Source organism: Telopea speciosissima, chromosome 4 (assembly GCF_018873765.1).
Source record: "Telopea speciosissima isolate NSW1024214 ecotype Mountain lineage chromosome 4, Tspe_v1, whole genome shotgun sequence".
NCBI lineage: Eukaryota > Viridiplantae > Streptophyta > Magnoliopsida > Proteales > Proteaceae > Telopea > Telopea speciosissima.
This window is the reverse complement of record NC_057919.1, coordinates 13,942,092-13,969,943: the sequence shown is the minus strand read 5'-3', so window position 1 is coordinate 13,969,943 and position 27,852 is coordinate 13,942,092. Positions and strand designations below refer to the sequence as shown.

At 37.5% G+C, this 27,852-nt stretch overlaps 1 protein-coding gene and 1 pseudogene across 2 annotated transcripts in view; both read left to right on the top strand.

The window, feature by feature from the left end:
• The first annotated feature begins 3,712 nt into the window (after positions 1 to 3,712).
• Positions 3,713 to 7,882, top strand: LOC122658996 (annotated as a pseudogene).
• A 741-nt stretch (positions 7,883 to 8,623) lies between these two features.
• The window catches only part of LOC122658612 (5'-nucleotidase domain-containing protein 4-like), a 28,371-nt gene continuing 9,142 nt past the window's right edge, over positions 8,624 to 27,852 (top strand). The window contains exons 1-12 of one of the 2 annotated variants that reach the window (XM_043853636.1): positions 8,932 to 9,065; positions 9,309 to 9,388; positions 11,593 to 11,903; positions 13,036 to 13,113; positions 13,273 to 13,493; positions 18,259 to 18,351; positions 20,041 to 20,124; positions 21,905 to 22,021; positions 22,472 to 22,577; positions 22,665 to 22,727; positions 22,845 to 22,898; positions 27,005 to 27,062. In XM_043853636.1, the coding sequence (XP_043709571.1) occupies positions 11,622 to 11,903; positions 13,036 to 13,113; positions 13,273 to 13,493; positions 18,259 to 18,351; positions 20,041 to 20,124; positions 21,905 to 22,021; positions 22,472 to 22,577; positions 22,665 to 22,727; positions 22,845 to 22,898; positions 27,005 to 27,062 (1,156 nt within the window). In that variant the 5' untranslated portion in view covers positions 8,932 to 9,065; positions 9,309 to 9,388; positions 11,593 to 11,621. Of the gene's footprint in view, positions 9,066 to 9,308; positions 9,389 to 11,592; positions 11,904 to 13,035; positions 13,114 to 13,272; positions 13,494 to 18,258; positions 18,352 to 20,040; positions 20,125 to 21,904; positions 22,022 to 22,471; positions 22,578 to 22,664; positions 22,728 to 22,844; positions 22,899 to 27,004; positions 27,063 to 27,852 lie in introns of both variants that reach the window. The other variant, XM_043853635.1, reaches the window with a different exon arrangement.

The following is a 27,852-nucleotide window of genomic DNA, read 5'->3' as shown; positions in this document are numbered from 1 at the left end:
GCAATAGAAGAAATGGGTGCTTATGACATAACATAAGATACAGTCATCAATAGAGTGGCATGGCTGAAGACAACTGCCCCCAAGCAGTGCAGCTAAGGCATAGCTAGTTGAGTATCCAGGCAATCACAGAAATGATACAAGAAAAATGGTGCAGACGTATCCACAAATAAAATTCTAAAGCCCAAAAGTACTAAGAGAATGAATACAAAAATTACCTTATAAGTAGCATAGCTTTAGCTTCCAACTTTACAGGGTTCTTATCTCAAGTAATGAAGTTGCACTATTCACAATCAACCTAAATGTGCAAACCTGTTAGCACATTATGCACGCCAGGGTTAGTCTACTTTTAAGTTTAGATCATAATAATAAAAGCAACAGCCACAACACTAACAACAAAAGATTCAGAAAATGCTGTCCCATAAGGCTAGAAGCTACTCGAACTGTAACGATATGAAACTCTTGACATAACAACATGGTAACCAATTCTTTGGAAACGCAATGGCATCGTACGTAAAGAAGTAACGGATCACGTATAACTTTAACATATAATTTTCATAACCTCCCACTAAAAAACTTAGGAGTATGTATTCAGAGCCTCACATCCAGATAATTAACATGAGTAGAGTAGATTGATTACCATAAAAATCATGAACCTCTACATAATCTCACTTCCTTTCTAAATTTTGTAACAAAATGGGAGTTCAACAAATACTGGAAGTTAAATCTCCTCCCCCCCCCCCAAAAAAAAAAAAAAAGGTAGTTAACTAACTCAGAGGGAAACCAAACCTCGATTCCCGAATTAACTTGAAAGGACACGAACGAATTCCTGCAATGTGGAAGTGGAACACAGTCCCTCGCAGCGGACCTAAGCAATCTCTGGACTTCTCCCAAGGCCACGGTTGAATAATCAAAATCACTAGCCGCTGTCAAGAACAAGACCGAATTCATCTCCAAGCTGACAGAAAAATCCAAAAGAAATGGCAGAGAAACAAAGGACGAATCAAACAAGGCTCTCTAAGGAGGCGTCAATGAGGACCAAAAAGAGTTTTGAAGCCTTGTTCTTGAAGGCGCATGAGAAAAGCGAAAGAGATTAAGGAATGAGTCATGAGTCAATAATGCATTGACTTGCTGAGGATCCGCAGAGAGGGGATAACGACGAGCAGAAATCCAGACGGGCCAAGAGGAACCATTCGGGTTAATAGGAGACAAGGCTGTCTAGAAGAAATCCAGACGGACCAAGAGGGGACAAACCAAATAAACCTCCCTCTCTTTTTGGTTAGCGTTCTTTTTCTTTTTCTTTTTTTTTTTTTTTTTAGGTAAATGATACCTGAGGCACCTAACGGTTGGAGAAATTGTACACTGGGTATCCAATGTTTAGAATTTTATCAATTGAGAAACCTCACGCTTATAGACATAGACATGAGGTTTAAGATACCTCACGTTTCATTGATATTACGTTTGAAGTTCTTATTTTTGAAAATCCCACTTTTATCCATGTCGTGTTTTCCTTCTGACGAAAGAAATGAATGGGGAAAGATAGCAGAGGAAGCAGAGGTGGGGGAGACGGGGAAGTGGGGACTGTGTCCGTCCATCTCAAAAGAAAACGAAGAGGGTTGCACAAAGTCGTTGGCAGGGGTGGTGGTTGGGGGTTACAAGGAGAGAGTTCCAATGGGGGATGGAGTGAGACAGGGTGGTGGATGGAGTCACAAGCCACCACAGGGAGGGACAGAAAAACTCTGATCTATGACGGAGAAGAAGAAACCATTGGAGCCGCTTTGCTTTGATCTTTGACGGAGAAGTAGAACTAAAAAGCGTTGGTGCTGTTTTCTCTCAGCATATATGTTAGGATAGTATGATTCAAATGGGGACAAAACCATAAAAGCTAGGATCTCCATCGGGCGTTTAAGAATACAATCAAAGAAATAATAGAGAATCAGAGATAGAACCACTAAGCATGTTTCGAATCCATAGTGATGATAAGCGTAGCGAAAAATAAAGACCAAAGATCTAGGTGCTTCTCTTCTATTCCCAAAGACAAATGGTTTGATGAGAATACCATATGTATAAGGATGATGAACACTAAATATCTCCCTCTTTTACAAGAATGCACTTCTCAACAGAGATTATAACAATTAGTTGTGATAGGTAGAGGGGGACCTAGCTCTCTTTATATAGTAATTCTTATAGGACCTCTCTCATCATAGTCCCAGTAAGAATCTAACTAGCCCACACTAAACCATACTACATAGGACTCATAAAACCGCTCAATGACCCTCTTTATTAGACCATAACTAGAATTAACCTAAGTTTAGAGATTTAATTTGATACACTAGAGTTCTATTAGAAATAGAATTCTAACAATATATTCACCTGATCATACTCCCCAAACTTTTCCAAAATCTCTGTACAAATCCAAACTTCTCATTCTCAATGTCCCAAACATCTACCAAATAAACAACCATTTTTTTAAATCGGATGTTTAGTTTTTGTTCTCTGTTTTCTCCATCACCAAAAATTGGGAATTAGAAACAGAAAAAGGAACTGACAAGTAATAGAAGGGAAAAAGCAAACAAAAAAACTGAAAAAGGGAGTGAAATGTTCAACGGTGAGAACTCTAGTCTCTCCACTTGCGTAATAAAACTTGTCGTCCGGATAGCAAGGAAGAAACTTGTTGTCGTAGTTGCAAATGAACTTGACGGTGTTGGCTTTGGATTCCAGACAAGTCCGACCATGCTTCTCCAAGGGTCACCAAACCCCAAGAGATATCAAGTTTAACTTAAGAGGTAAGACTGAAATAGTTCAGTAGGTAAAGTTCTAATTTGGAAAATAGAAAAGCAGAAAAAACAAGATCAGAAGTGTGAGAGAGAGAGATGCTCGAGTGGCTCCTTCAAGCCTCTCCTTGGCACCCTCCATCCCTTATAGTTGTTTAGCTTCCAGAGGTACTGGTCGGGGTAGTGTGGGTGGGGCGGGTGAGGGGGTGGTGGCGATGGCGATAGCAGGTTAGGTTAGAGATGTAAACGGATAGTCGAAAATCCGTATTTGATCCGGGTTTGTATTCGTTTATGAGGATTCGTATTCGGAAATTCACTATCCAGAAACTATCCGAATCCGTCCGAAACTAATCAAATTCAAATATGGTAATCCATGTTTTCGACCGATTATTATCCGATTCATTTAGCTATCCGACGGTATTAAAATATCCGAAATAAAATATTCGTATCCGTCTATCCGTTTAAGTTGCCTTCTTGGATTTTGTATTTATTTATATTTATAACTTAGTAGCTAGTAAGTTATAAAATATGATTGTTTTATATATATTACTATTTGACTATGATAGATGTTATCATATACCTATTAAAAAAACATATAAAAACAAAACAAAAAGTAGAAATACATAAAAAATGTAAATAAGACAAAAAAAAAGAATTAAGCAAACCAAAAGTCTAGATGGAAAGCCAAAAGTCTCGATGGAAAGCCACAAGTAAAAATGTAAATAAGACAACAAAAAGATAGGAAAGCCAAAAGTCTCGATGGAAACTTGGAAAGCCAAAAACCTCTTTGAAAACTGAAATCTTGGATTCTCGGTCTCTCAACTCTCAACTTTCAAGACTCTCAAGTATAACCCTAAAGCTCAATGTTCTCTTTGCCTTCCATTCGTTGTGACTACAAATCTACAATCCCTCTCTCTCTGGTTTCATATACATATCGTTTCATGCCTTCCAGCGCACATCTTCGTTGTTACAAGAGACGTCGTTCTGCATGCGCAATCACCAGTAGCAAATGTCAAAGGTAAGTCTCTCTCGCTCTCTCTCTCTCTCTCTCTTGTTTCATATGCATCGTTTTCTTCTTTATAGCATTACCCTTGGTGCCATTTCTACCATTATAATTTCTAGTGAATCCATCTCTTGGATCGTCCTCTGAAGTCCCAAAACTCATTGTTCAAGTTGTCGATCTCAAGCTTGTCGGCAACAGATTTACGTGAGTTTCTATCTTTCAAATTCTGTTTTTTTTTTTTTTAACTGTATGAATCTGGTTGTTGTATGTTGGATTTGTTATTAGTCTTATCTATAGTATCACCTATTGCTTATATTTGTTGGGTTGTTCCATATTCGGATACTGTAGGTTTGGTTGGGTTTTAGATCAGGCTTTTCTGCTTTATTATATTCCTTGCATTTTATGTATTATGTGATACAGGATTTCAAATCGGTTTGAAAAACAGAGTGTAATGAAGTCATTTCTAAGAAGAAATAAAGCTCAATAAATAAAAAACAGTAAGCGGACAATCGGATGGTAATCGGATAGAAACATTCGGATATTTGGTATCCGCTAAACGAATCGAACCAGATAATATCCGGAATCCATTTAACAAGTCGAATTCGAATTTGATATTGTGTTATTATATTCGGCGGATATTCGGATCGAATTCGGATAGCGGAATTGTAAACGAATTCGAATTCGGATAGTACCCAATCCGATTCGATTTCGATCCGTTTACATCTCTAGGTTAGGTGCTACAGGAGAAGAGGGGGTGAGATGGGAGTTGAAGAGAAGGTGTGGGGGTGGGGCTGTGTTGGGTTGTGGCAAGTTGTAGGGTGGTGCAGGGAAGCAGGAAATGTAGCGTTGGGCTAGGCAAGGCAGGGCAGGGAGGGGGCAGGAACAAAAGGGATGGGTGATTGCGGGAGGAGGATGGTGTGGGCACTGTGGGGTGGGGTTGGGCGGCGCGGTGGCGATAGTGGCGGCAGAGGCAACAACGGTGGTGGTGATTGGGGTATAATTGAAAATATAAAAATAAGTATCTCAAGTACAATTTTACAAACATTGGGTATCCAACTTGCAATTTCTCCAAATGTTGGGTAACCAAAGTATCGTTTAATGAGGGCCTAAGGATTTGGGAATGAGGTGTAGTAAGGGCCTGAGGATCTGGGAGGATGACATGTGTATTATTTTAAAATTATATACATACTGAAAGCCTGAGCTTGAGCCTGCCAGCATGGCCTGAAACCCAATGGGTTAAGCTTGAGCTAAGTCCATCATTGTTGTAGAATAGGCTAATCGTGGTCCTATCAAAGAAGGACGACATATTGTTTGCATCACCTATTAATACTAGTGTTAGGTGTTGTATGTTGAAAATCTATATTAGCTTGTATTAGATTATAGGGCACTGTTGTGAGCTCAATTTTATTTTTCTAAAAGAGGTTTTTAGTTGGTGTTGGACACTAGGAGTGAGTGGACATTGTAATGCATTCTTGGTTCTATGTTAGGAAATTGGGTGTGGGTGCTCCCAATTGTGGGTGCAACTGAAGTAATGTATTGAGTCTTTATAGGCACTACTTTAAGGACGCATTCATAGTGCCAAACCTCGTAAAAATATTCATATTGTGGGTGTGCTTTCTATTTGTATTTGTGGGGTTAAAATTTACAAGTGTTTATATGTAGGATGGATGTACACACTTGATAGAACCTTTGATTATTAGACTCGGGTGTATACACAAATATGTACAAATATGTATTAAATGAATCATTTTGGGAAACTATCAATTTCTTTATAGAAACTAGATGCTTCTGATCAATACACAGGAAAGAAAGAAGCCACTTTCTATACGAGATTTGTTCGCCCTCTTTGTTGGCTTTCCTTTTATACTTTTTTATTTTTTGAGTAGTTTTTAATTTTTAATCTACAATCATTCGTTATGGTTTGGTGGAAAGAATGTTGTTGATGGATTCCAGAATTTATTCTTATGGAGCACCCGATTTCTGTTCCTCATAGTCATAGACTCATGGATGAATTCGATATGCCATCACTTTAAAAAAACAAAAAGAAAAGAATCTGTACATGACATTTAGCAACTTTAAGTGTATTCATATCCATTTAAAGGTTTTACTTTGGTAGACGCTTTAGGCTAAAATGCTTCCATTAAAAAGAATCTTTTATTATTCTAACATATACTCCACCTAACAACATATATGCGAGGTGACTTGGCATTCCGAGCTGCCGACCACACCACTCTCTTATTGCTTTGCTGCGCAATACGCATCTTTTAATCTTTACGGACATTTACGAAACACCCCTTAATGCAGTTTTAGGGTGTGTTTGGTATAATTTTTTGTAGATTTATATTACAAGTCGATAAAAATATAATTATTTTCGGAAAATGCAAAATTGACTTAGAAGTTTGATTACATACCAATACAATGAATGCATAAAAGACAAATAAATTTCTACAAAAATGAAAACATTGTACCTGCATTAAATACAGTCAGACTAATGCCAATTTAAAATGTCATAAAAACCCCTAGCCCACTTATTTTTAAGCATTTGAAAAAACATACCAAACACAACTCTTTATTCTTTCTTCACCCATGATCTTAAATATGTGGACTCACTATTTATTTAACATATATTTGCCATCTCATTTACTCAACCTTAGCATATTTTGGGTTTCAGACATATTATTCCCTGATTATCTCAACTCTAAATTGTGGTTAAAGACAATGAACCATATTGTCATACTTTTAAAGTTTTTGAAATCGTGCAATCAATTTTTTATTATTTAAAAAAATAAAAAATTAAGAATGCATTCGGTATGCATTCTTAGAGTGCAATATCCACCTAGAATGCATATCAAACGCAACATAAGAATTTTATTAACCATTATATTAAGGGTTAAATACACATACCTCCTAAAATGTACCCAATATTCCTCATGCGTCCCTACTCCCTAAGGTTCTGACAATTCCACACGCACCCCTTGAAGTTTTCATGTACACCCCTACTTTTTAACTTAAAGCCATTTAAGTCAGCGCAATGCTAAAAACTTTTTTTCATTGGCCAAATTACCCTTCCTTCTAACCACCCCTATAATTTGTAAAGACTTTTTTGCCCAACCCTTATCTTCCTCAAATCATCTTCTTCTTTTACAAATGTAGATACCCAATACCATCACCACCATCACAAGCACCACCCACCATTGCTGCTAAAATCAGAAGCAGAGACAATGAGATCAGCCATGATAGGTTGAAAGTATAGATTTTTATTCAAACCAAAAAAAATTAAAAAGAAGCAGTTGTTGTCCACCTCCTTCAGCACAAAACCCTCCCCACCAAAGGTGGCCGACCCAAACAAGCATCTCTTCTACTCTTACGGCAATCACCGCCTCTCTGTTCGTCCAAATGGGTGCTTACCGTGGCGGTCCCCAAACCTTTGCCGTCGTTGGCCTCGCCTCCAAGCCCCTTCACGTCTTTGGCCATCCTTGGTACAAATGCGAGTGGATCGCCAACAACCGCTCCTTCCCCCTTCATTAAAGCCAAAGCCTATAAAATGCTTCCGGACTGGGGTTACGGTCGGATGTACATGGTCGTCGATGTGAACTATACCTTCTCTGTAAACCCTAACCAGGACAACGTAGGTGGAAAGCTCCAGCTCTACGCTTATTACAGCGAATCACCGAAAAGGTATGAGAAAGATTGTGGCTTTGGAGGAAGAACCAGGGTCCTACGACGAGTCAAAGTATCGACCATCTTGGTTCTTTGGGCCGAGCTCCCATTTTGTGTTCCACGATGCCGGTGGAGTGACCCCGACGGTGAGGGCTGCTCTAAAGCCACGGGTGAGAGATGGCAGGGTGACGGTTCAGGACATTAGAAACCATGCGGAGTTTGATGGGTACTACTATAACCAGTTTCTGGTGGTGAACGACTGTTTGCACCGATACCAACATGCTGCGAAGTGGACATTTTACTTCGATGTGGATGAGTATATTTATCTACCCGACGAGAATTGGAATCGGTTTTGCATGAGTTTTTAGATGCACAGTTCATTATTGAACAGAATCCCATGTCCAGCAAGCTCAACCTGAATGATTTGGGGAAGATTTGGGGAAGATGAGGGCATTTTGGTCTTTCCTCGTTCTTCCTTTGTGCAAAAAACGAAAGAGAATGAATATATCTTCTCTCATTAGGGCATTGTGATAATTATGCCCTAGTAAGGGTATAATCCTACATTACATTCTTCAATTTTAGATCCATTAACATTTAACGCTTGATATTAATGACGTAGACTTAAATGGTTTTAAGTTGAAAAATAAGAGATGTATGTGGAATCTTCAAGGGGTTCATGTGAAATTATCAAAATCTTAGGGATGCATGAGGAATATTGGATCCATTTTAAAGGGCAAATGTGTTTAACCCTTATATTAATTTACACGTGGGATTTAGTGAAAACATGAAAATCGAACCAGAAAAAATATACAGTTTGAAATCCATGTGGCAGTAACTGCGAGAGTTCGTCTGTTTCGTTACTTTCGTACAAGAGTTTTTGTTCTTTGTGATAGCGTTTACAGTGTCTGTAACGTGTGATTCTAAATTGGTTAGCAAAAAAAAACGCATGACTTTTCAGCCGTAAACATATCCTCCTTTAAGTTGGAGGGTCCCACACCAGAAAGCGTTTCCTTTTGTTCGTGTCTTTCACTATTGGCCTGACTCCACGTGGCGCGCAACCTCTGCGGAAGCCTAAACGCGTCACAGTTCACACACCTGACCTTCCCGATTCCACCATATCTATTCTTTCCATTTCTTTTTTTGTTCTTCCCCTCTCTCTCTCAACTGCAAATCCCAAGTTGATGAAAACGAAGCGCATTTCGAATAAGGTTCTCTTCCCTCAACGGAGAACGGAATATCCTCTTTCTCTGATCTGATATTCTGATGAGTGATGACTCTTCTTTCCATTTTGATATTTTTTTTTACTCCCAAAATGTGACTGCTATAAACGATTTTAATGTCTTCTCCAACAACATCGACAACTAGTACTACTCGCACTACGACGATTCGATTTCTTGGAACTGATTCGCTTTATCTAATCCGACTCACCTCCACGAAATGCGCTTTTAAACCCATGATGCGAATTCCAAAGAAGCCGGTTTCCTTTTGCATCTCCCTCCTCTTTACCTCTCAGATATCGCCTACTTTCGCCAACCCAATCCGTTTTCATTCTGGAAGTTTTGCTTGTCGACTCAGTTCAGGAGCAGGAGACCAAGCTTTAGGGAGCAGAAGAACTAGTTTCGACCTCGCAGGTTCGTTGTCGTTGGTTATAATCTTACTCTTGTAAAAAATGTAGTGATTTCGTATTCTTGTTTCTTACTTACGTACGTGTGTTTGTCGTTCTTGAAATTGGATTAGTATGAGTTTTTAGGGTTTAGGTTTAGTTGGGTTGTTAGTGTTGAGTGGCGTCGGGGTTGTCTTCTCTCTATCTTGTTTTTTTTTTCTTTGTTTTGGGTGGTTGAGGCTGTTGTTTACTTGAGAAATTGAATTTCTAGGTGCTCTTGGAGCGGGTTTGGGAGAACTCCAATTGGGACAGAACATCGTGCTCTTTCTGTTCTTTCCATCAATCTTGAAGGTAAGTTTCGTAATGTACTGTTTGTGGGGAACACTCACACTGCATAGTAAGGGTCCGTTTGAATGTTTCTGTACCATCACTGTTTTTTCATCTTTTTGGGAGATTTGGTTCTGGGCCAATTTCTTACGTGGGCTATGGCCTATGGCCTATGGAGAGAATTCCGGGTTGCTCTACGAATTTCATTCATATTTATGGGCCTCTTTGTGCTTTCTTTCTCCACTATTGTTTCCCTTTCTGGGTTGTTTTTAGCATAATTCGGCATTTGAAAAAGAAAAGTGAAGAAATCATCCTAAGAGTTGTGGAATGAGATGATGAGATTGTTGGAAAATGAGGAACTGACAACATTATCTATATTATGTGAACAATTCATATCCAAGCAGCTGAGTAGAGTCGTTTATTGACTTTAGGCCTTGGTTCATTGTATAAATTCATGTATTCTGGCGCATGTTGGATTTACCACTTTATGTGTTTTCCCCTAAACATACTAAAACAAATAATTAAGTGTTAAATTATGTGAACCACCAAAAAATAAAGAAAAAGGCCATAAGGAAAAGAAGGATTACACATGACTTGTATATAGGTTACTTGGATTAACCTCTTTTTGACTAAGATGTGGTGTCCACACTCTTTTTCTTAGCAACCCTCAAGCCATTACATGTATACCCCATGTGCATCTCACACCGTGAGGTGTGATGCTTCTAGTAAACATGCTTACGAACTCTGATTCTGATAAACGGGGATTGCTACTCAAATCCTGTTTTCCCTTTCAAATCTTTTATAATCATATTAAAAATTATTTGAAAGATCAGTTCTGTCAAAGGGTCTGCTGATCATTTGGTGCTTTGCAACCTTCAGAACAGTTTGACCTTCAATCGGGTCGTTCACCCTCTGCAGTTAGCGGTCTGAACTGTATTGAGTGCTCAGACCAGTAACTTATGGAAAGATTATTGTGACACCTATTGAAAATGCTAGCACCCATTAAAGGTTCATAAAATTCAGCCAGAAATGTTTTTATTCACAAAAATTTTAGAGTTGGAAACTTTCGAGGTGGAATTTGTACACTAAAAATCATCTCATAGGCTTTCTGGTGAGCTGGAGTCAGATTTTCTTGAATGTCTCTGTAAAACTTTGGGAAGTCTTCATAATGTCTTTGCATATGCATGGGCCATAATTAGATTTGATTACTGATTAGATTGATGTCCCACCCATTGTTGCTACTCATACTCAGCAAACACAACCTTTGCAAAGACTTCCCTTCTATCATGGAACCTCTGAAGCCTTACTAAGAATGAGGGTTGGAATCCAATGCTTCCATGTGCATTATGCAGGAAAATATTCCATGCCAGTATCCAACTAAGATGGAATTTGAGCATATAGTCAACTTTTTTTTTTTAAAACACTGGGAAGTCCTGTTGAGCCTTGGAATTCCGAGGCCTAATTGTCAGTTGTGATGAAACAGGACATTTAGTAGTCAGAGGTGCACTAAGATTTACTTAGTGAAAGTTAAATTTCTCATACAGATAAGTAATCTTCCCTAAGCTGCAGGGGACGCTAACAATCTTTCTCCAACTGAGTTTGATAAAGCTAATGGTCTTTATGTCACCTGAAGGGATGCTACAAATGAGTGATGGAAGCATGGAGGGTGATATATTATTTCCAGTCATTACTACGTCAGTACCTTGTATCTTATACATGTAAAGAAAAAAAAGGCATACCCAGTGCACGAGGCTCCTGCCGCTGCGGGGTCTGGGGAGGGTCATAATGTACTCAGCAATACTCCTGCTTTCACAGAGAGGCTGTTTCCAGATTCTAACCCGTGACCATTTGGTCACAATGGAGCAACCTTACCGTTGCACCTAGGCCCATTCTCTCTTGTATCTTATACATGTATTAAATCAATTTGCTGATTATAATGTAGTTGACCTTCTACCATCATGCTTACAAAATCTTATTAAGCCGAGTAACATGAGTTTGATATTGTTTTTTATTATGTCTAAAATTAATTTCTTTGTAGTGTCTTGAGCATTTTATTTTCTACATCAAACAATTTCCATTAAAAAACATTTACATCCATTTCAGAATTAAGTTAGTGCTTGCCCGATCCAATGGTTATATTTGCTAATATAGACAGCGTGATTCATTGATAGAACATGATATACATGTACCTGTGCTGATACTAATACTGTTGCTGTGTTTGCTATCAGGAGCCAATCAGTTGCATGCTAGCTACATAATGGACGGTGTTGGTATAGATGACAAAACATCACAATTTCAATCTGTTGTTTGTAGTGATGGTGGTCGGGATCAATGGATTTGGTCTTCTCCTGAAGGGGGTCGTAAAATTGATATGGGGAAGCAGATCTTCTGTAATAGGTCCTTAAATATGAAGAATATTGTTGCAGTCGGGTTTGATATGGATTACACCCTTGCTCAATACATGCCTGAAACATTTGAATCCCTTGCATACAATGGCACAATTAAGAAGCTGGTGTATGATTTGGGATACCCACCAGAGGTTTGTATGCATCTTCCTGTGAGGCTACCTTTCCATAGAAGGTTACTGAACTTTGGAATGGTTTCTTACAAATCTTGACGGGTTTTGATTGACCTATCTTATGATTTTCAAAATTTTAAGATTTAAACAAATATGCTTTCGTAGGGAGAAATTTTTGTTTCTAAAGCCTTTTGGGTGTCAATTCAGTTTTATAATGGAGTTGGGGATTTTTCTTAAATGTAACAGTGTTCTGTCTCAGACTCTCACAAGCTTGAAATATTGGGCTTCAAGACCCAGCCTATCAACTCAGAAAAAAGAAATTTCAATGAGGAGTGAGGACAATCTTTTCATGATTAGATAGAAGATTTCTATTTATAGAGTTAGGACAGTGCACTCGGTATTATAAATTCTTCATTCTGGACTACAGCAGTTTACAGAATACAGATCATAAAGGCAAAAATGATCTCAATGAAATTGATGATAATATTTTATGATATTGATCTGTAATAGCTAAAATCGTGGTGTCTTTGTTATCCCACATATGTTTCCTGATAGTGCTTTTAGATTCCTTTCTGAAGCACATGCTAATCACAATGTTTGGAAAATCATAAATAACAGAATAAGATGGTAAAATTCTTGTAGTTCTGAATATATGAATTTAATGCATAAATCAAATTTCTATTTCTTACTTAGAATTTAGAAAAAGAAAGAAAGAATAACATCTTATAAAATTTGAATGAAAATATTGTCAAAAGACCAAAGCTAACATGTATTCAAGGTATATGGTTATGTTTGGCCCAGATTCTATTGAATTTAACAAAGCAAAATAAATTGTCACTTCTATCAACATTCCAGTCATTTATTTATTTTACACTTATTTCTAGAGTTTGTTTCATGTTTTTAGTGCTTGCTTGATATATGTTGCTCGGGATAATCTTCGAAATGGAATGGTCCGTTTTCTATGTCTCCATATTTTCAGTTTGATATCTTGAATCTTTGATTGTTCCATTTCTGAAAATTGTTCCTGGTAAAGAACTTTCCTTGACGTTTGATGTTAAATTTTCTTCTTTAATGTTTTCCTCATTAACTATTTTTGGCAGCTTTTATAACTGGAGCCAATAAATGGATGTTTCAAAAATGTGGTTTTATGCAGTTACTGAACTGGTCTTTCGATTGGAAATACATGGTCAGGGGTTTGGTTCTTGATAAGAAGAGAGGCAACATCTTAAAGGTTAGCCTTGTTCAGTTTTCTAGGTTTATTTTCTGTTTCTTTAGCATCTTCGGTTAGTTTTGCAAAGTTTTTCAGTAACAATAGCTCCCTTGTCTCTTTCTTTTGCTGCTTCATTTCACTGCACGCAACAAGTATAACTGCTTATTCTTCCATGTGCAGATGGATCGCCACAAATATGTAAAAGTTGCCTATCATGGTTTTAGTGAAATGTCAAAGGAAGATAAAATAGCAACTTATGGGAACACCTTGTTACGAGATGCATTTGACGAACCTGATTATGCTCTTATTGATACTCTTTTTTCGTTAGCGGAGGCCTACCTATTTGCACAACTTGTGGACTTCAAGGATAACAATCCTGGAAAAGTTCCCAACGGCGCTGAGTATGAATACTACCTGTGATTCATTTCAGTAGAATTATTTGACTTTACATCTTAATAAATTAGTATCCATCTAGCGCAGTGATATCTTGGTTTCTTCTCTCTTTAAATAATGGAGAGCTCAGGATCTTATCCAGTAGTAGACTGGTGGGTTATGTGAAGGACTTGGTTGATAAATTGATAGTTGATGATGCTATATTCAATTAATTGATTTACTTTATTGTTATTGTATTCTATTCTCCTGACTTGATTTGGTCAAAGGAGGCTATTTTTTTTTTCCAGAAGTTGATTTAATGTTGTTTTTGTTCCTAGAACACCTAATTGTTAGGGTTTATAAACTAGAAAAAATCCATAATCCTAGAGAAGGAACCCAAAGATTTCAAGAGAAAACCAACAACAACAAATCAGCAACTCAGATATGGCCAGCAGTCTAGTCGAAAGCTTAGATTGTATAGGAGAATAGGGTATTCAAAACTTAGAACAATCCAAGGGTCCTGAAATATGAGAAAATCCCACCGAGATTATGATTCTATAATTAGAACTCAACCAGAAATCTATTTTCCGAAATTAATCATCCAGCACAGATAAATATAAAGGTTTAAACCAAAAAGAATAACAGTACCTGCAACCCAAATAATGATTAGAAATTAGATTCCAGAAATAGTAACTGAGAAACAAGGAATTCATAAAATAGACTGGAACTAGGATTCTTCAGAAATCGATGGAAAGATGGAACTTTGAAACTAGAATAAAAAAATCCTAGTCTTCTAACTACTGATCAAGACAGCATTCACGGAAGTAGAAAGTTCAGAACTAAAATAGCAAAGTGGTGCACGGGAAGTAGAAAGTTCAGAACTGACCTGATTCTTCGAAGTTCAAATAGAACAATAAGAAAAGAAAATAAGAGTAGAAGGGGTCTACCTTGGAATCACAACCAAGTGTTTCCTGGAATCACCACAGCAGGGAGAATTCTGAATCACCACAAAACCAAAGGCAAAGCCAAATTCATTGCTCAAAATCGTGTGCCTGAATGGCTGGTTACATAGATATATGTAGACTCTCAATATATGACACCTTAAATGACTAGAAAGAGCTTAAACCAACTAGTAATCAAACTGGCTACTTAACCAATAAAAGATTTAAAACAACTCCTATACTGACTCAAAAAATTCAGCTGTGTTTGGAGTTCCTAACTAGGACACTGACATAATTAAAGAAAACCAAATCCAAACAGGACTGATTTATAGAGTCATAGTCAACAGAGGAAAAGAAACTGAAAACTAAACTCTACTTAAATAGGACTCCATAGTGTACTACGAATAGAATTCCCAGTGAGACTGGGATTCCTAGAGAAACTAGTAATTCTGAAATTCCTGAAACCGCAACCACAGGTTCTTCTTCTGTTGCCACTGCTTTTAGTGTCCAGACACTGTATCATTCTTCTTGTGTTTGCTGTCATTAGTTTGTACATGATAATCGAAAAAGTCAGGGACCGATCCCTCATCCCATTCCCTGGTTGGTGTTCTGGTTGGTTTTGAAAAATATCTGGTATTTCCTTCTAAGGCTGGTGGTCATTGCTCTAGCAATCTTTATGAGCTAGCTGCATCAATTATAAATAATCCCATTGTGGGCTTAATAAAGTGTGAATGGTTCATTCGACAAGATTTGGAAAGCCATCTTCTTTGATGTCAGCTCCAGACTTCATATGCTCTCTCATGGTTCTCTTTTTGATTTCCCAAGGAACAGGCATATTGTTATTTCCTGGGGCCTAAATGTTTCTCTTTTTCAGTTTCCTAGCCTGCCTCCCTAGGCCATGAGGCTTTGTATAGCTCCCCCCTCTCTCTTTCCTCCCCGTTGGGGTTTTGGTACTGAATTATTTAATTCACCAAAAATAAGTGTGAATGTCCATTGTCCTTTGACTGCCCAGAAAACTACTCGAGTTTGTTGCTGCTGTTGCTGGTGATCAATATTCAAGGCTGAAGACATCTCCCTCGCTTTGATTATTGCTGCTGGGTGATCCTTCGACTCTGCTGTGCCGCACCTCTGCAACTCTCTTGTCTGCAACCTTCTAATTCCATAACACCTCCAATTCTCCACGAACCCTGCTGGGTTCTGAAACACCGTTTTCCCCTTCCATTCCCTCCACTCGATTGTCACTCCCACCTCATTCCACAGCCTGAAACTCCCAAATTCCACAAACCTTCTATTTTCTTTCCACCTCCGTAACTTCACTTCTACCCATCAGAACTTCATCAAACTTGCAGTAGAGCTCTCTCTCTATGGATCCTACACTCGATCCAAGTTTGATCACCATCACATGGCTGGTTTGGCCTGCAGAGAATTTAGTTTTTTTTTTTTGATGATAAGAAAAAGTAGCAAAAACTAAACATACATAGTAGGGGAAATACAGGTATTCCTAGCCATATTTTGAGCTAGATTAACGCCGAAGTGGTTACAGTTGTTAACAAAAATCACCCCTTGAGAGTTGTCAGATATATATAATAGTTCCTTAAACAGGTTCCATGGCCATCGGCATTTGGTGGGAGATGGAAGAGTATCGGAGAGGAGCTGATTGTCCATCCATATCTCTTTAATCTTCAACCCAATGCAGGCTGCATGGTCGATCCCTTTACGAACCGCAAAAAGAAGAGCTGTAAGAGCATCCCTAGGTGTTGTAGTTCCTGTGTCAAAAAACCGAATCCTGCCATTTAACAAAAAGAAATAGGACCATCTTGCAATGTTCAGTCCTGTGGAGAAGTATCCTGCACAGATCAACACAGGGTAATTGAGCATAGGTAAAGGAATACAAATACGATTAACAGAAACAGGTCCTGCATCATCCATTACATCCTAGAAACAAGGGGAGGTGGGGGATAGATTATGATAAGAGATCCAATTCTGAATCCACGTAATACCCCTAAGGGATCAGTAACTTCAGTGGAATGGATCACCCTATTCCTAGCGATCCAAACAAAATAACAAGTAATAAAGAACACAGTAAAGAACCACACAGCTAATTGTTTGTCCTTTTTAAGAAGAGAATAAAAAAACAAACAGAGGGAGTAGATATTGTCAAACTTCAAACACTCAGTTCTTAACCCCAATGGTCTTGCAGCCCAGATGTGTCTAACCCAATCACAAGACAAGAAAAGGTGGCATGAGGATTCAACACCATTTCCACAAAGTGCACAAGTTGAGTCAATCTGGATCCATTTCGACAGAGAAGCCCTGGTAGGAATTCCTGCATGTAGCAAACGGCAGAAGAAAATTTTAAATTTTGGATGAATTTGTAATTTCCAAAAGAATTTCCACCAAAGTAAATCAGCATGAGATAAATTAGAGGGTGGTGAAAGATAAAGAGCGACTAATTTAGTAGTGAGGACACCATTTTTGGCATGAACACACCACCATTTATCCTCAGAGTCAGAAATCATCACAGATTGGATAAGAGAGGATAAAGATTGGGGGATGCATTTAGCAAGTAAATCAGAATTCCATGAATTACCATCTAAGAAGGAATTAACCAGAAGTGACTTCTCAGCAGGTACCAGATTTGTGGGGTCCAGGTTGGAGAGATTACCTGAGATGGTAGGAATCCATCTATCAAACCAAAAAAAGGTAGAGTTGCCATTACCAATCCTTTTAATCACCAGTTGCTCCAGGTCAGGGATTGCAAGGCCAATACTATTCCACACCCATGAGCCTTTCTTAGAGCGTGTGGAAGGATCAAACAGGGAAAGGTTGGAGAAGTATTTGGCTTTAAGGAGTTGGGCCCATAATGAACAGGGCTCCCACAGGAGTCTCCAGCTAAGTTTAAGAAGTAAAGCCCTATTATGAATTTAGTTTTTATTTTGGGAGTTGTTGTCATATCTTCCAGCTCAACCATCAGAATCAATTGAAACTTTCAGCAGTGTTTCTACCCTATACAAGCATCATTTGATCCAAAGCTGGGAGAATTCCTTTGGCTGGTTTGGTTGATTTCATATACTTTCTAATTCTGCCTCTTGTGTCTATTTTGGATTTGTGGGTTTATCAATCCTACTGTAGAGTGGTTCTTAGCTGAACCTCTTCTACATTAGAGTCCCACTCTACTCATAGTTTTATGGCTTCACTTAGTTATGAAAGGTATTTTCCCCCTGATATACTTAATGACGCTTTCACATCTGAGATAGCTATATGTACCATACATAGTTAATCATTGTCTTCTTAAAGTAGCAAACCATATTTCTAGTGAAGTTTGCAAATATCTTGACCTTTGTTAGAATTTAGCCAGCGATCAAAACTGGTTGCAATTCTTATGATTCAGTGTTTTGTTTTAGGCTTTTGTCACTCTCTTATTGTCTTAAACTATGGTTCTCTAACTCTAGTGTACGTCAGGTCAATTTGCTGAAAACTAGGTTGAAAAATAGGGCTTCCCTACTAAATTAATGCCTGTTCTCTTCAGAGAGGCTACATTGGGATATGTTGTTGCACATTACAAACATCATCGGCCTAATAACCTAAGTTCTGTTAGAACTTTTTGCAATAATTATATCTTTGGTATTACCTTGTATGTCCTTCGTTGGCGGACAAGTGACAACATTGCATTTGCATGTTTAATTGGAGATTTCTGTGCCACCCTCCCCTAAAAAAAATCATAGCCCAAGTTGTTTGAATAAGGCTTAGTTGAGGTAATTTAAGACTTAAGAGTGTAATTTCTGCTTTTTTGATATGTTGTGTTTCTTTATTTTTTTGGATGAATTTTTTATGTTGTGTTTCTTGATTGCAGCTACTCTAGAATGTACAAAGATGTTCGAGCTGCAGTTGATTTGTGCCACCGGGATGGAACTTTAAAGCAAATGGTTGCCAAAGATCCAAAAAAGTAGGGTTTTTAAGTATGATCATTTCTGCTATTTCAGTTTTTGGAGAACAATAATTACATGAAGTACTTAAATTGTCTATCTTTATCATAGAAAAACATCTCGGTTTTGCAAGAAACTGAGACGAGATGGCATGCGATTTTACATATTCCCTTGTCTAGACCCAACTTGATCAATTTTGACCTATTTCGACCGAGATATTGGTAATTTTGCAACTTTTGACACTTATGCCCAATGAAACTTGAGGAAACCTAGATCGAAACTAGGACAGACACTTATTTATGCCGGAAACAGGACAACCACTTTTTTGTGACTAATATCATTTAAGTAATATTTCATTTACTTAAGATATTATTCATAAATAAGCAAATACCCCCTATTTGAATCCAATAAAAATAGTTGAAAAGTAAAAAAATCCAAAAGGCTAAAAAGTCAACCCCCCAATTTAAGAACAAAAACTAGATTTTATGCTGTATGTGCAATTTTCAACTTTTAAATGTTGGAGGGTTTCTCAAATCTATAAATTCCACAAATCTTAATATGGTAAAACATTGCTAAAAACCAAAAGTGCAGTAAAACTTAAGTTTGAAAGAAACATAACTTCCTCAATAAAAAGCAGATTTAAGCAAATCCAACAAATCCAAGATTTCTTAAATCTGATTTATATTGAGGGAGTTATTTTTCTGTCAAACTTAATTTGGTGCGTGCGAATGCTATCAAATTACTCTGAATGGAAATATTTTTTTAGACATCAAAACAAATGATTATTTTACTGCACTTTTTGTTTTTAGCAATGTTTTTCCATATTAAGATTTATGGAATTTATAGATTTGAGAAACCTCCCACCATTTAAAAGTTGACCAGTTTTTGTTCTTGAACTGTAGGGTTGACTTTTTATCTTTTTGGAATTTCAGTTTTAACTATTTTAATTAGATTCAAGGAGGGGTTATTTGCTTTTTTATTAATAATATCTTAAGTAAATGAAATAACAAATATAAAAACATATCTTAAGTATATGAAATAACAAATATAAAAACATTCTTAAGTGAATGAAATAACAAATATAAAAACATTTACTTAAATGATATTTGTCATAAATAAATGTCGCCTTTGACAACTATGATTCTTAGTACACTGTGCGTAGGCTGGTAAACTTGGGTCAATAACCACAAATACCATTTGGAGTTTATTTTTTTTGTTTGTGAATATAGTTCATGCATTGTGTTTAGAATGTCAAAAATAGACTGTACAGAAAAAAACCAGAGCAAAAAAAGCATTTCTGGGCCTCAAAACCACCAACTCGAGTTGGCTGGGAAAAAATCCCTGGTTTCGACCATATCTAGGTTTTGGATTGGTCAAAACCAATTTCTTAGACCTTGATCTTTAAATATTTTACTAACATAAACTACTCATTTATTTGCATTTCTTTTTTTAAACCAAAATTTCACCTTTCTTTTCCAACATCCTATACTTTAATGTATCCCAAGCCATACATTTCCCATCCCTGAACTTACCAACTATATCCAAACACGCTGGACTGGCAATGATTGTGATAATCATAATTATGGAAAATCATAGTGATGCAAATTATTAACCAAGATTAATGTGTTCTTTATTGTAGTGCCTTGTGTAAGCATTTGATGTCTTCAACCATTTGGCTTGATACGAATCTTGTTTTACTTATGTTTAAGGTATATTAATGAGGATCCTTCAATTGTGCCCATGCTTAAAATGCTAAGAGATTCTGGTCGTGCCACATTCTTGGTTACAAACAGGTACCGTTGTTCCTTAATTTTGCACAGAACAGCTTTTCAAATTTTGTGGTTTTGCTACAAGTTTTTTTTTTATAAATTTTAAAACCCGAATATTACCTGAGACCCGGGCCAGCCTCTAGAGATTTATTAAACATCAATCAATGAATAAAGAATACAAGGGGGGGACGTACCACCTTACCCCAACCCTTAGGAGACTCGCTCTCAACTCAACTCTGAACCCGACCCGCACATACATTTAGACCAACTATTTCCTTAGAACTGGTAGCCCAGCCTTGTCCTCTCTAAGGATACGCTACAGATCAGCTGGCAGCTGGTTGCTAACGTGGGAGCTGATGGAGGAAGCCGTATCACAGGCAAGGTTGGCCATCCAGTCAGCCGCCCTGTTACTCTCCCTATAAGCAAAGTAGACCAGCGCTCGAGTAGAACAAACCAAGGTCATGATCTCCTGGAAAAGATACCAACCCCTCCAGAGGTTACACCTGTTATGGCTAATCATTCTAATAGTGGAGGCAGAGTCCGAATTTACCACAATATCAGCAAAACCCAACTCTTGGCACAACATCAAGCCGTCTCTCAAAGCTCTCAATTCGGCCAAAGAGTTAGTGCAATCGCCATAGAAATGAGAGAAAGCAGCTAGCACAGCACTTTCCTTATCCCTGACCACCCCTCCACCCCCTCCAATACCAGGATTGCCTCTATAGGCACCGTCCACGTTAAGCTTCACTGAGAAAAAAGGAGGGCACCAATAAACAGGAAGGGGGCTTTTCAGCCGGGCAGGGAGAGGTGAGAGACCGAACACCTGCAGGATAAGAACCTCTCGGGGGGAGGAAAATATACTTAATGCTTGCTACAAATTTCATGGTCAATAATATGTGAAAAGCACCAATTCCATGGTGGTAACCGTAACTGTTTTTTTTTGGTGTTATGATAGTATATGAAAAACAATGTTATTCTTGAACCATTATTTGAAGTGATTCGGGCCTTTCTTTTTCTATCGATTAACAATTGACTACTGATCTTATTTGGTTACATTTTGTCTCATATTGCCCTAATCTATTTCTGATCATCTCACACATGCATGTCGGCATGTCGCTGATGCTGCATGGAGGCTGGATTAAAAGGTGTCATGCCAGAGTATGAGCAACAAACACATTTGAGATGACCAGAAATCGATTAAAAGAGTTTAGGACAAAATATAATCGATTGAGATTTGAAGTTCATTTACATCAGTAGAAAATGAAGAGGCTAGAAAGCAAGAGATCACTGTAGGTCAACATTCTGAGGTTCCTCATTTGCCCTGAGAAATAATTGGTTCTCTTATCTAATTGGGTGGAGTCTAAGTTTAAGATTCAGTTACACTGGTGGTTCTTATGCTAGCTAATATCAATGTTCGAGGTCGTGTTTTTTGGCCAAAGGTCATTTTAGGGATCAGTGAAGTCAATGCCAACTTCTTATCGTTTTTATCTAAATAGTTGTTTGTGGTTATTATATTTACATTTCATTGGAATATGAGACTACGTTGAGTTGATTGACTCGAGTCAATTCTGATCGAAATATAAATACCTGATTTTCCCATCACTGTTGAAATGAAACATACTGAAACTGAACATCTTGGAGATTTCAACTGAAAATCTTTGATATTTGATTTCATGTCCTTTGCATGTTGTTGAAACTGATTTCTTCCACAAACTTTTTTTTTTTGATAGGTTTCTTCCACAACTTGTATTAGTTGGTTATATCTTTTATGCTAATAAGAGAATTTCTGTGGTCTCTCATGCAGTTTATGGGACTACACAAATGTTGTGATGAATTTCCTCTGTTGCCATCGAACTTTGGATGGTAGTTCCCCATGCAACTTTGATTGGCTTGCGAACTTTGATGTTGTCATTACTGGCAGGTTCTATTCTTTTCTTAATTATATTCAATCTTTAAAACAATTTTGTCAGGATATTCTAATTATCATTTGAGGTTTTTGGTCTTTTCCCTTGTATGTTCGTGTTTCGGCTTTTAATATGCTATTTACTGTTTTTGAACAGCATATAAGCATTTTAGGGCTATTACTTATTTGATTTTTACTAATCCTGTTGTTTGATGTTGGTGAACAATCTACCTTTTGTCAGTTATGTTGGTTCATATTTGGTGTAGCCATTTGGGTTTGCACATGTTCAGCAGTATTATGGTTCATCATACCGAGGGATGCTTGTCTTCTATTGTTGTTTTGTATGATGCATGCTGTATATTGTTTCATGCACAATCTCCTTATTTTCCATAAAATCTATTTTCTTTGTTATAAAAAATACAATAGATTTAGTGAGCAGCAGCATTGTCTTTTATTCAATCTTTACAGCTCGAAGCCAAGCTTTTTCCATGAAGACAATCGAGCAAACTTGTTTGAGGTTGAACCCGAGTCAGGAATGCTAGTTAATACAGATAACGGCACTCCTTACCCTCAGGTTTGTGCAAGTATATTCCCATCAGTATCAGTAATGGAGTTTATCTCTGGATGTCCTTTCTTTACTCATCTTGTTGTCCATTAACAGATTGGAAGTACTTCACCAATGTTACCTTCTAAGGGGCTAAAGAAGGGCTGTAGAGTTTTCCAGGTGTCTTCTCAATCTAATTCTTGTTTATCCACTTTATAGATGGATAAAAGTTACGTATTTGCTAATACATGGTATCTTTGACGGCTAATGGTTGTGTTGCGGAACTTGTATTTTTAGGGAGGGAGTGTTGGTCATCTGCATAAACTGCTTTCAATTGAATCAAGTTCACAGGTACTGCATCACTTCTTATGATAAATTTTGTTTTTAATTTCCAGTTGATTATGAGTCTTATCTATGCCATGGACTCTCATCTTTCTGTGGACTCTATTTTCTTAGAAGTTCTTCATTTACATTGAATTTTTCAAGAGCCTTATTGTAGTATGTGTTTCTCCTTCATTATAGAGCATGTAAAAAGTTACATTTTGCGCTCGCCTAGGCATGCATAATGACTATATGTATAATGTAATATAATAATTAATTATTCCTATATGCAACATAAAAGCCATATTAATGCAATATGATATAATTATGCTAGTAATGACCTGATATGAGAAAACCAACATATAATAAACGGAGCATAGGGATATAATATTAGCATATTCATCGAAAAAATAAAGCAATAAACATAAATCAACGTAAATTCACGAAGTGTCAACTAGGCATGCTATCACCTTGTACCCAAGAAAGAGCCTGGACGCCTAGGCACCACCTGGACAACTATGGCGTGTATGTGTTAAACAAAAGCAACAAAGATAATCTGTGGTAGGTCTTCAGCACAAAATCTTACATTTGTTTTATTTAACTGGTTGCTGCGTCACTGAATTGGTTATCACGACAGTGTCATGAACCTGATAATGCCAATTCGACTCATGACTGGTTTATTCTACATACATTGGTTGATCCAGCCTCAAAGATTGGACTGATGTCAAGTGTTCCATATTTGGGTCAGAGTCATCTTGAGAGTTGGTCAATGCAAAACAGCACCTTACCCTTTTACTTATATATATATATATTTGGGGGGGGGGGTGGTGGGGTTGGGGTGCAGTGCTTGAAGTTTTGATGACTGATAATACAATAACGGGACCTAATTGGAATCCTAAACACTTGGACAATTAGTCATCATAAAGCATGATCTTGAGTTCCCAAGGTAGCTGTAAGTCAACATGAGAACTAAGAAGTTCCTTTGAGAGTCTGAGATTGAGTAACGAGTATATCAGCAAATCTGTTTTCTCCGTAGATATTTACTTGTGTTTGAGAAGTTTTGCAAGAAGCTGCTCATTTTTTCTTGCTTCTAAGTTCTAACTATGACACTACAGCCACATGCACCTTCCTTAAATTAGCAATTATTAAGGAATCTTATTCTACTAAAAGTCTTTGCATAGTTTAGATCTGGATTAATCAATAATGGCAGTATGTATTGCTGCTCATTTTTATACATGGAATAGATAGTTGCAATGGAAACATCTTGACAGTCTCTAGGGTAAACTCTGCTCAGCTTCCCTCTTGGAAAGACATCGGAACTCGTTTGAAACCACAACCTGGGATTGATCCATCTGATCAGTCTATCGCTCAATCCATCATTAGCTCCTGAACATTTATAGCACTACACACCTTGAGGAGGTGGCAGTCAGCCCTTATTTCCTTTGTCCTGCCATGCTGAACTGGATTAATGGCAAATAATTGTTGCCAAGCTTTCGGATGATACCTTCTAGATCCTTTCCTAGGATCCCTTAACTCCTCTAGGAATGTCTTGGGCCATAAAAGCTGACATACCAAATGAATGATGCATCTATACTTGGCCTCAGATATAGATGTGCAACAACAAACATGGTATTATCCACATGGTCTTTCACTTTTTTTTTTTTTTTGGGTGAATAAATAATTCATTACCAAAGAGAAGAAGAAAACAGGCCCCCCTAAAAAAGGGCAAGGAAAATGCAACAAATAATGAAAGCTAGGCTAGACCCTCAGGATGAGGAGAGGCCTGCAAAAGGGAGGGAGAAAGACCCCAGGAGATAACAATATGCTTGTTCCTCTGGAAATCAATACAACAGGAGGAGACAGAGGAAAGCTTGTTCCCAATGTCAAAAGAGATGCTGTCCCAAATCTGCTGAAAGGATTGAGAGTTGGGAGACCATTTCCTGATATTTTGCTCCATCCAAATCTGATTGATCAGGGCACCGAAGGCGAGCTTGCCCGCTACATTGTAGATTGATGATCCGGCAAAGGAAATGTCCTCCCAAATACATTCTCACTGAAAAGAGAGGATCCTACGACTTTTATGCCAACAATTTGCAAGGAATCCTTTCCAAATGGAAGAGGGTAGGGGACAAGCAAAAAAGAGACAATCAATATCTTCCTCAGCATTCCAACATAGGTAACAAGAGGGAGACACTGAGATCTGGCAAAATGTTGGCCCAGATCTCAGTCTTCCACTGTTTTAAGAACCAAACCCATCTTTTGTACTGGTTCTGTTCTTACCATCCTATCAGATTGCAGTAACTTTGCTTGATTTAATAGTTGATCAGTGGATCCATTGTTGGGTGCACTCAAGAGGGTTGTGGATTATCGATTCTCTCTTAAAGTTTCAGATCAATCAGAGACCATAAGAGGGAGTTCTACCACTCGAAACGATTCTGGTTTCCCTCCTTGTGCTTTCGACAGAAGTTTGAAGACAACCTTGTGTGTGGGTTGTTTTCTTTTATTCCTTAATCCTGTTTTCCATTATTACCCCTATCCTTTATCCCTTATTCTCCTTTTTTTATTATTTTGTGCTTGTTCCAAGTCTGCCCTTAAACATTAAATCCTAATACCTATTGTGTCCTTAGGCCTTTTACATTCCAAGTACCCCCTCTAATATTCTTGTTAATTATAATTCTGCCACTTACCCCTTGCTACCTTAGATATATGTACACTTTTGCCATTACCTTACTATTTTGGCTATTGTGCATTTGGTGGCCCCATCGTGAACCTAAACAAAGTTTTTTTCGAACCCGGGATTGCGTTAAGTAGTTTATCAACATGTGGTTGCAAATTGTGGACAAAGCAACTAAGCAAGTGCATCCAAAAACTTGAAGCAGTATAGAAAACAACGGTGAATTAGGAAAAACTACAGATGAATGAGGTTGATTATTGAGAGAGGGAGAAAGAGTGAAGAAGAGGTGCCACAAGCCTTGAAGAAACCAGGCTCCCAGTTTGGCTGAATACCTAACCATGAGCACTATACTATATTTATAATATAGTGAAATCAATGTAGGACAAGTGTACTCCTGATTTTAATCATTACACAAAATACCCTTAACACATATATATCCCCAAACTACCCCTGCAATAGATCTCAACAGTCAACACAATAACACCAATCTCAACATAGTGTAAGAAGGATTGGACTATAGTTGTCAAGGCGATCCAAGGCATCGGAGGGCACTTAGGCGACAAGACACCCCCCCAGGTGCTCTAGACGTGCAGTACATTGATCTATGTAATATAACAATGATAATTTTATATAATTATGCTTATATGCAACATAGAAATATGATATAATTATGTTAGTAATGACCTAATATGAGAAAATCAACTTGTAATAAACAAAGTATATGATATAATATAAACATATTCATTGAAAAACAAAGCAATAAAGATAAATGATAAATCAACATAAACTCGAGAAGTGTTAACAAGCGTGTTGTTTCCTTGGACCCAAGAAAGAGCCTGGACGCGTAGGCGAGGCCTTGACAACTATGGATAGGATGGGTGGTGGTTTGCAGAAGGGATGCAGAGCTTTTCATTAAATCATGTTGCAATAAACCTGAACACTGATTAGGGCAGAAATGAAGAAAGAAAGAGAGCAGATAAAAGAGAGAAAAGGAAAAGAGGAGATCTCGCATGGTGAGACACCTCCGTGCTTTCTGTTGTTTTGATGCTTCTACTTAACAGTGATATGATCCAGTGTATCTCATAAAATGATCCAGTATATCTGACTAACACATTTTAAGAGTTGCAAGCAACTTTTCTGCTTTTCCTCTTCCTAGACAAAACTTTTGAATACTGAATAAAAGAGTGAAAAAGACTATCTAGCATATACTTGCTTTGCAAAAAGAAGTGGGGAACAATTAATTATGTTGTTATATGCCGGATGTTCTCTTAGGGTTTTGGATGGATTGTTGCCCTTGTTTGGAATGAATTGGGTTCTCATCCACCTTCTGTTCTAACTTGTTGCTTTCACATATTGTGAGTATACAAGTCTAACTGTGCATGTTTTCATACGATAGTTCGAAGAGGCTTAACTAAGTTTGTATATTCCCATTAAATTCTTACATGGTCTTCTTGTTTAGTAGGTTCTTTATGTTGGAGATCACATTTATGGAGATATTTTGCGGAGCAAAAAAGTTCTGGGTATAGCCCTTGTCTTTTGTCACTTTCTTTCCTAGTTAAATAAGAATATCTTGGGATCAAATTGCTAAATGTCTTTCATTTTCATATTCCATTCCCCTTTTTAAGAAGTCTGCAAGTTTATTTTGTACATATCAAAATGTTGGAAAATTTGGATTTTTGGCAAAATTTAGGACTGTAAGAAAACATTGAAATCCTGCTTTGCTGTTTCAGGAGATGGCATAGCTAGAAATGGAAAAAAGAACAGACAAAGGGATAGTTAAATAAGCATGATCCCAAGAAAGAAAAAAAATACAATGTTGGTATAATAAATAATGTGTAAAATAATATAATATGACTGGTCCCATGTGGAATGATGCATGTAGATTTCACCAGCTGGATATCTGTTTGACAAGTTGTCTCAGATTGAGAATCTGGCCAAAAGTTAAACAATACTTTAAATGTTTTATGATTCCCTGCTACTTCTTTGCCATGGTTGCTTTGAGGCATAGAAGGGTGAGACTTCATCCTCCCATGGTTCATGCTAGCACAACTCTGTGAAGAGAGTAAAAGACCATGAGGATTATTTACAGTTTTTTCTTTATTGTTGGAGTCTTCTATTTTATTTTTTACCTCTTATTTTCTCTAATCTTTCTATTATGGTAATTGAGGGACTTTGCAAAATCTGGGGTTCTGTTCATCATGAAAAAGAATCTTAATGTTTTTTTGCATGCACGTTAATTATTAATAGATGAATGTTATGCATGTGTTTTATTACAACTTTAAGTGTGTTTTCCTGCTTTATGTTTGCATA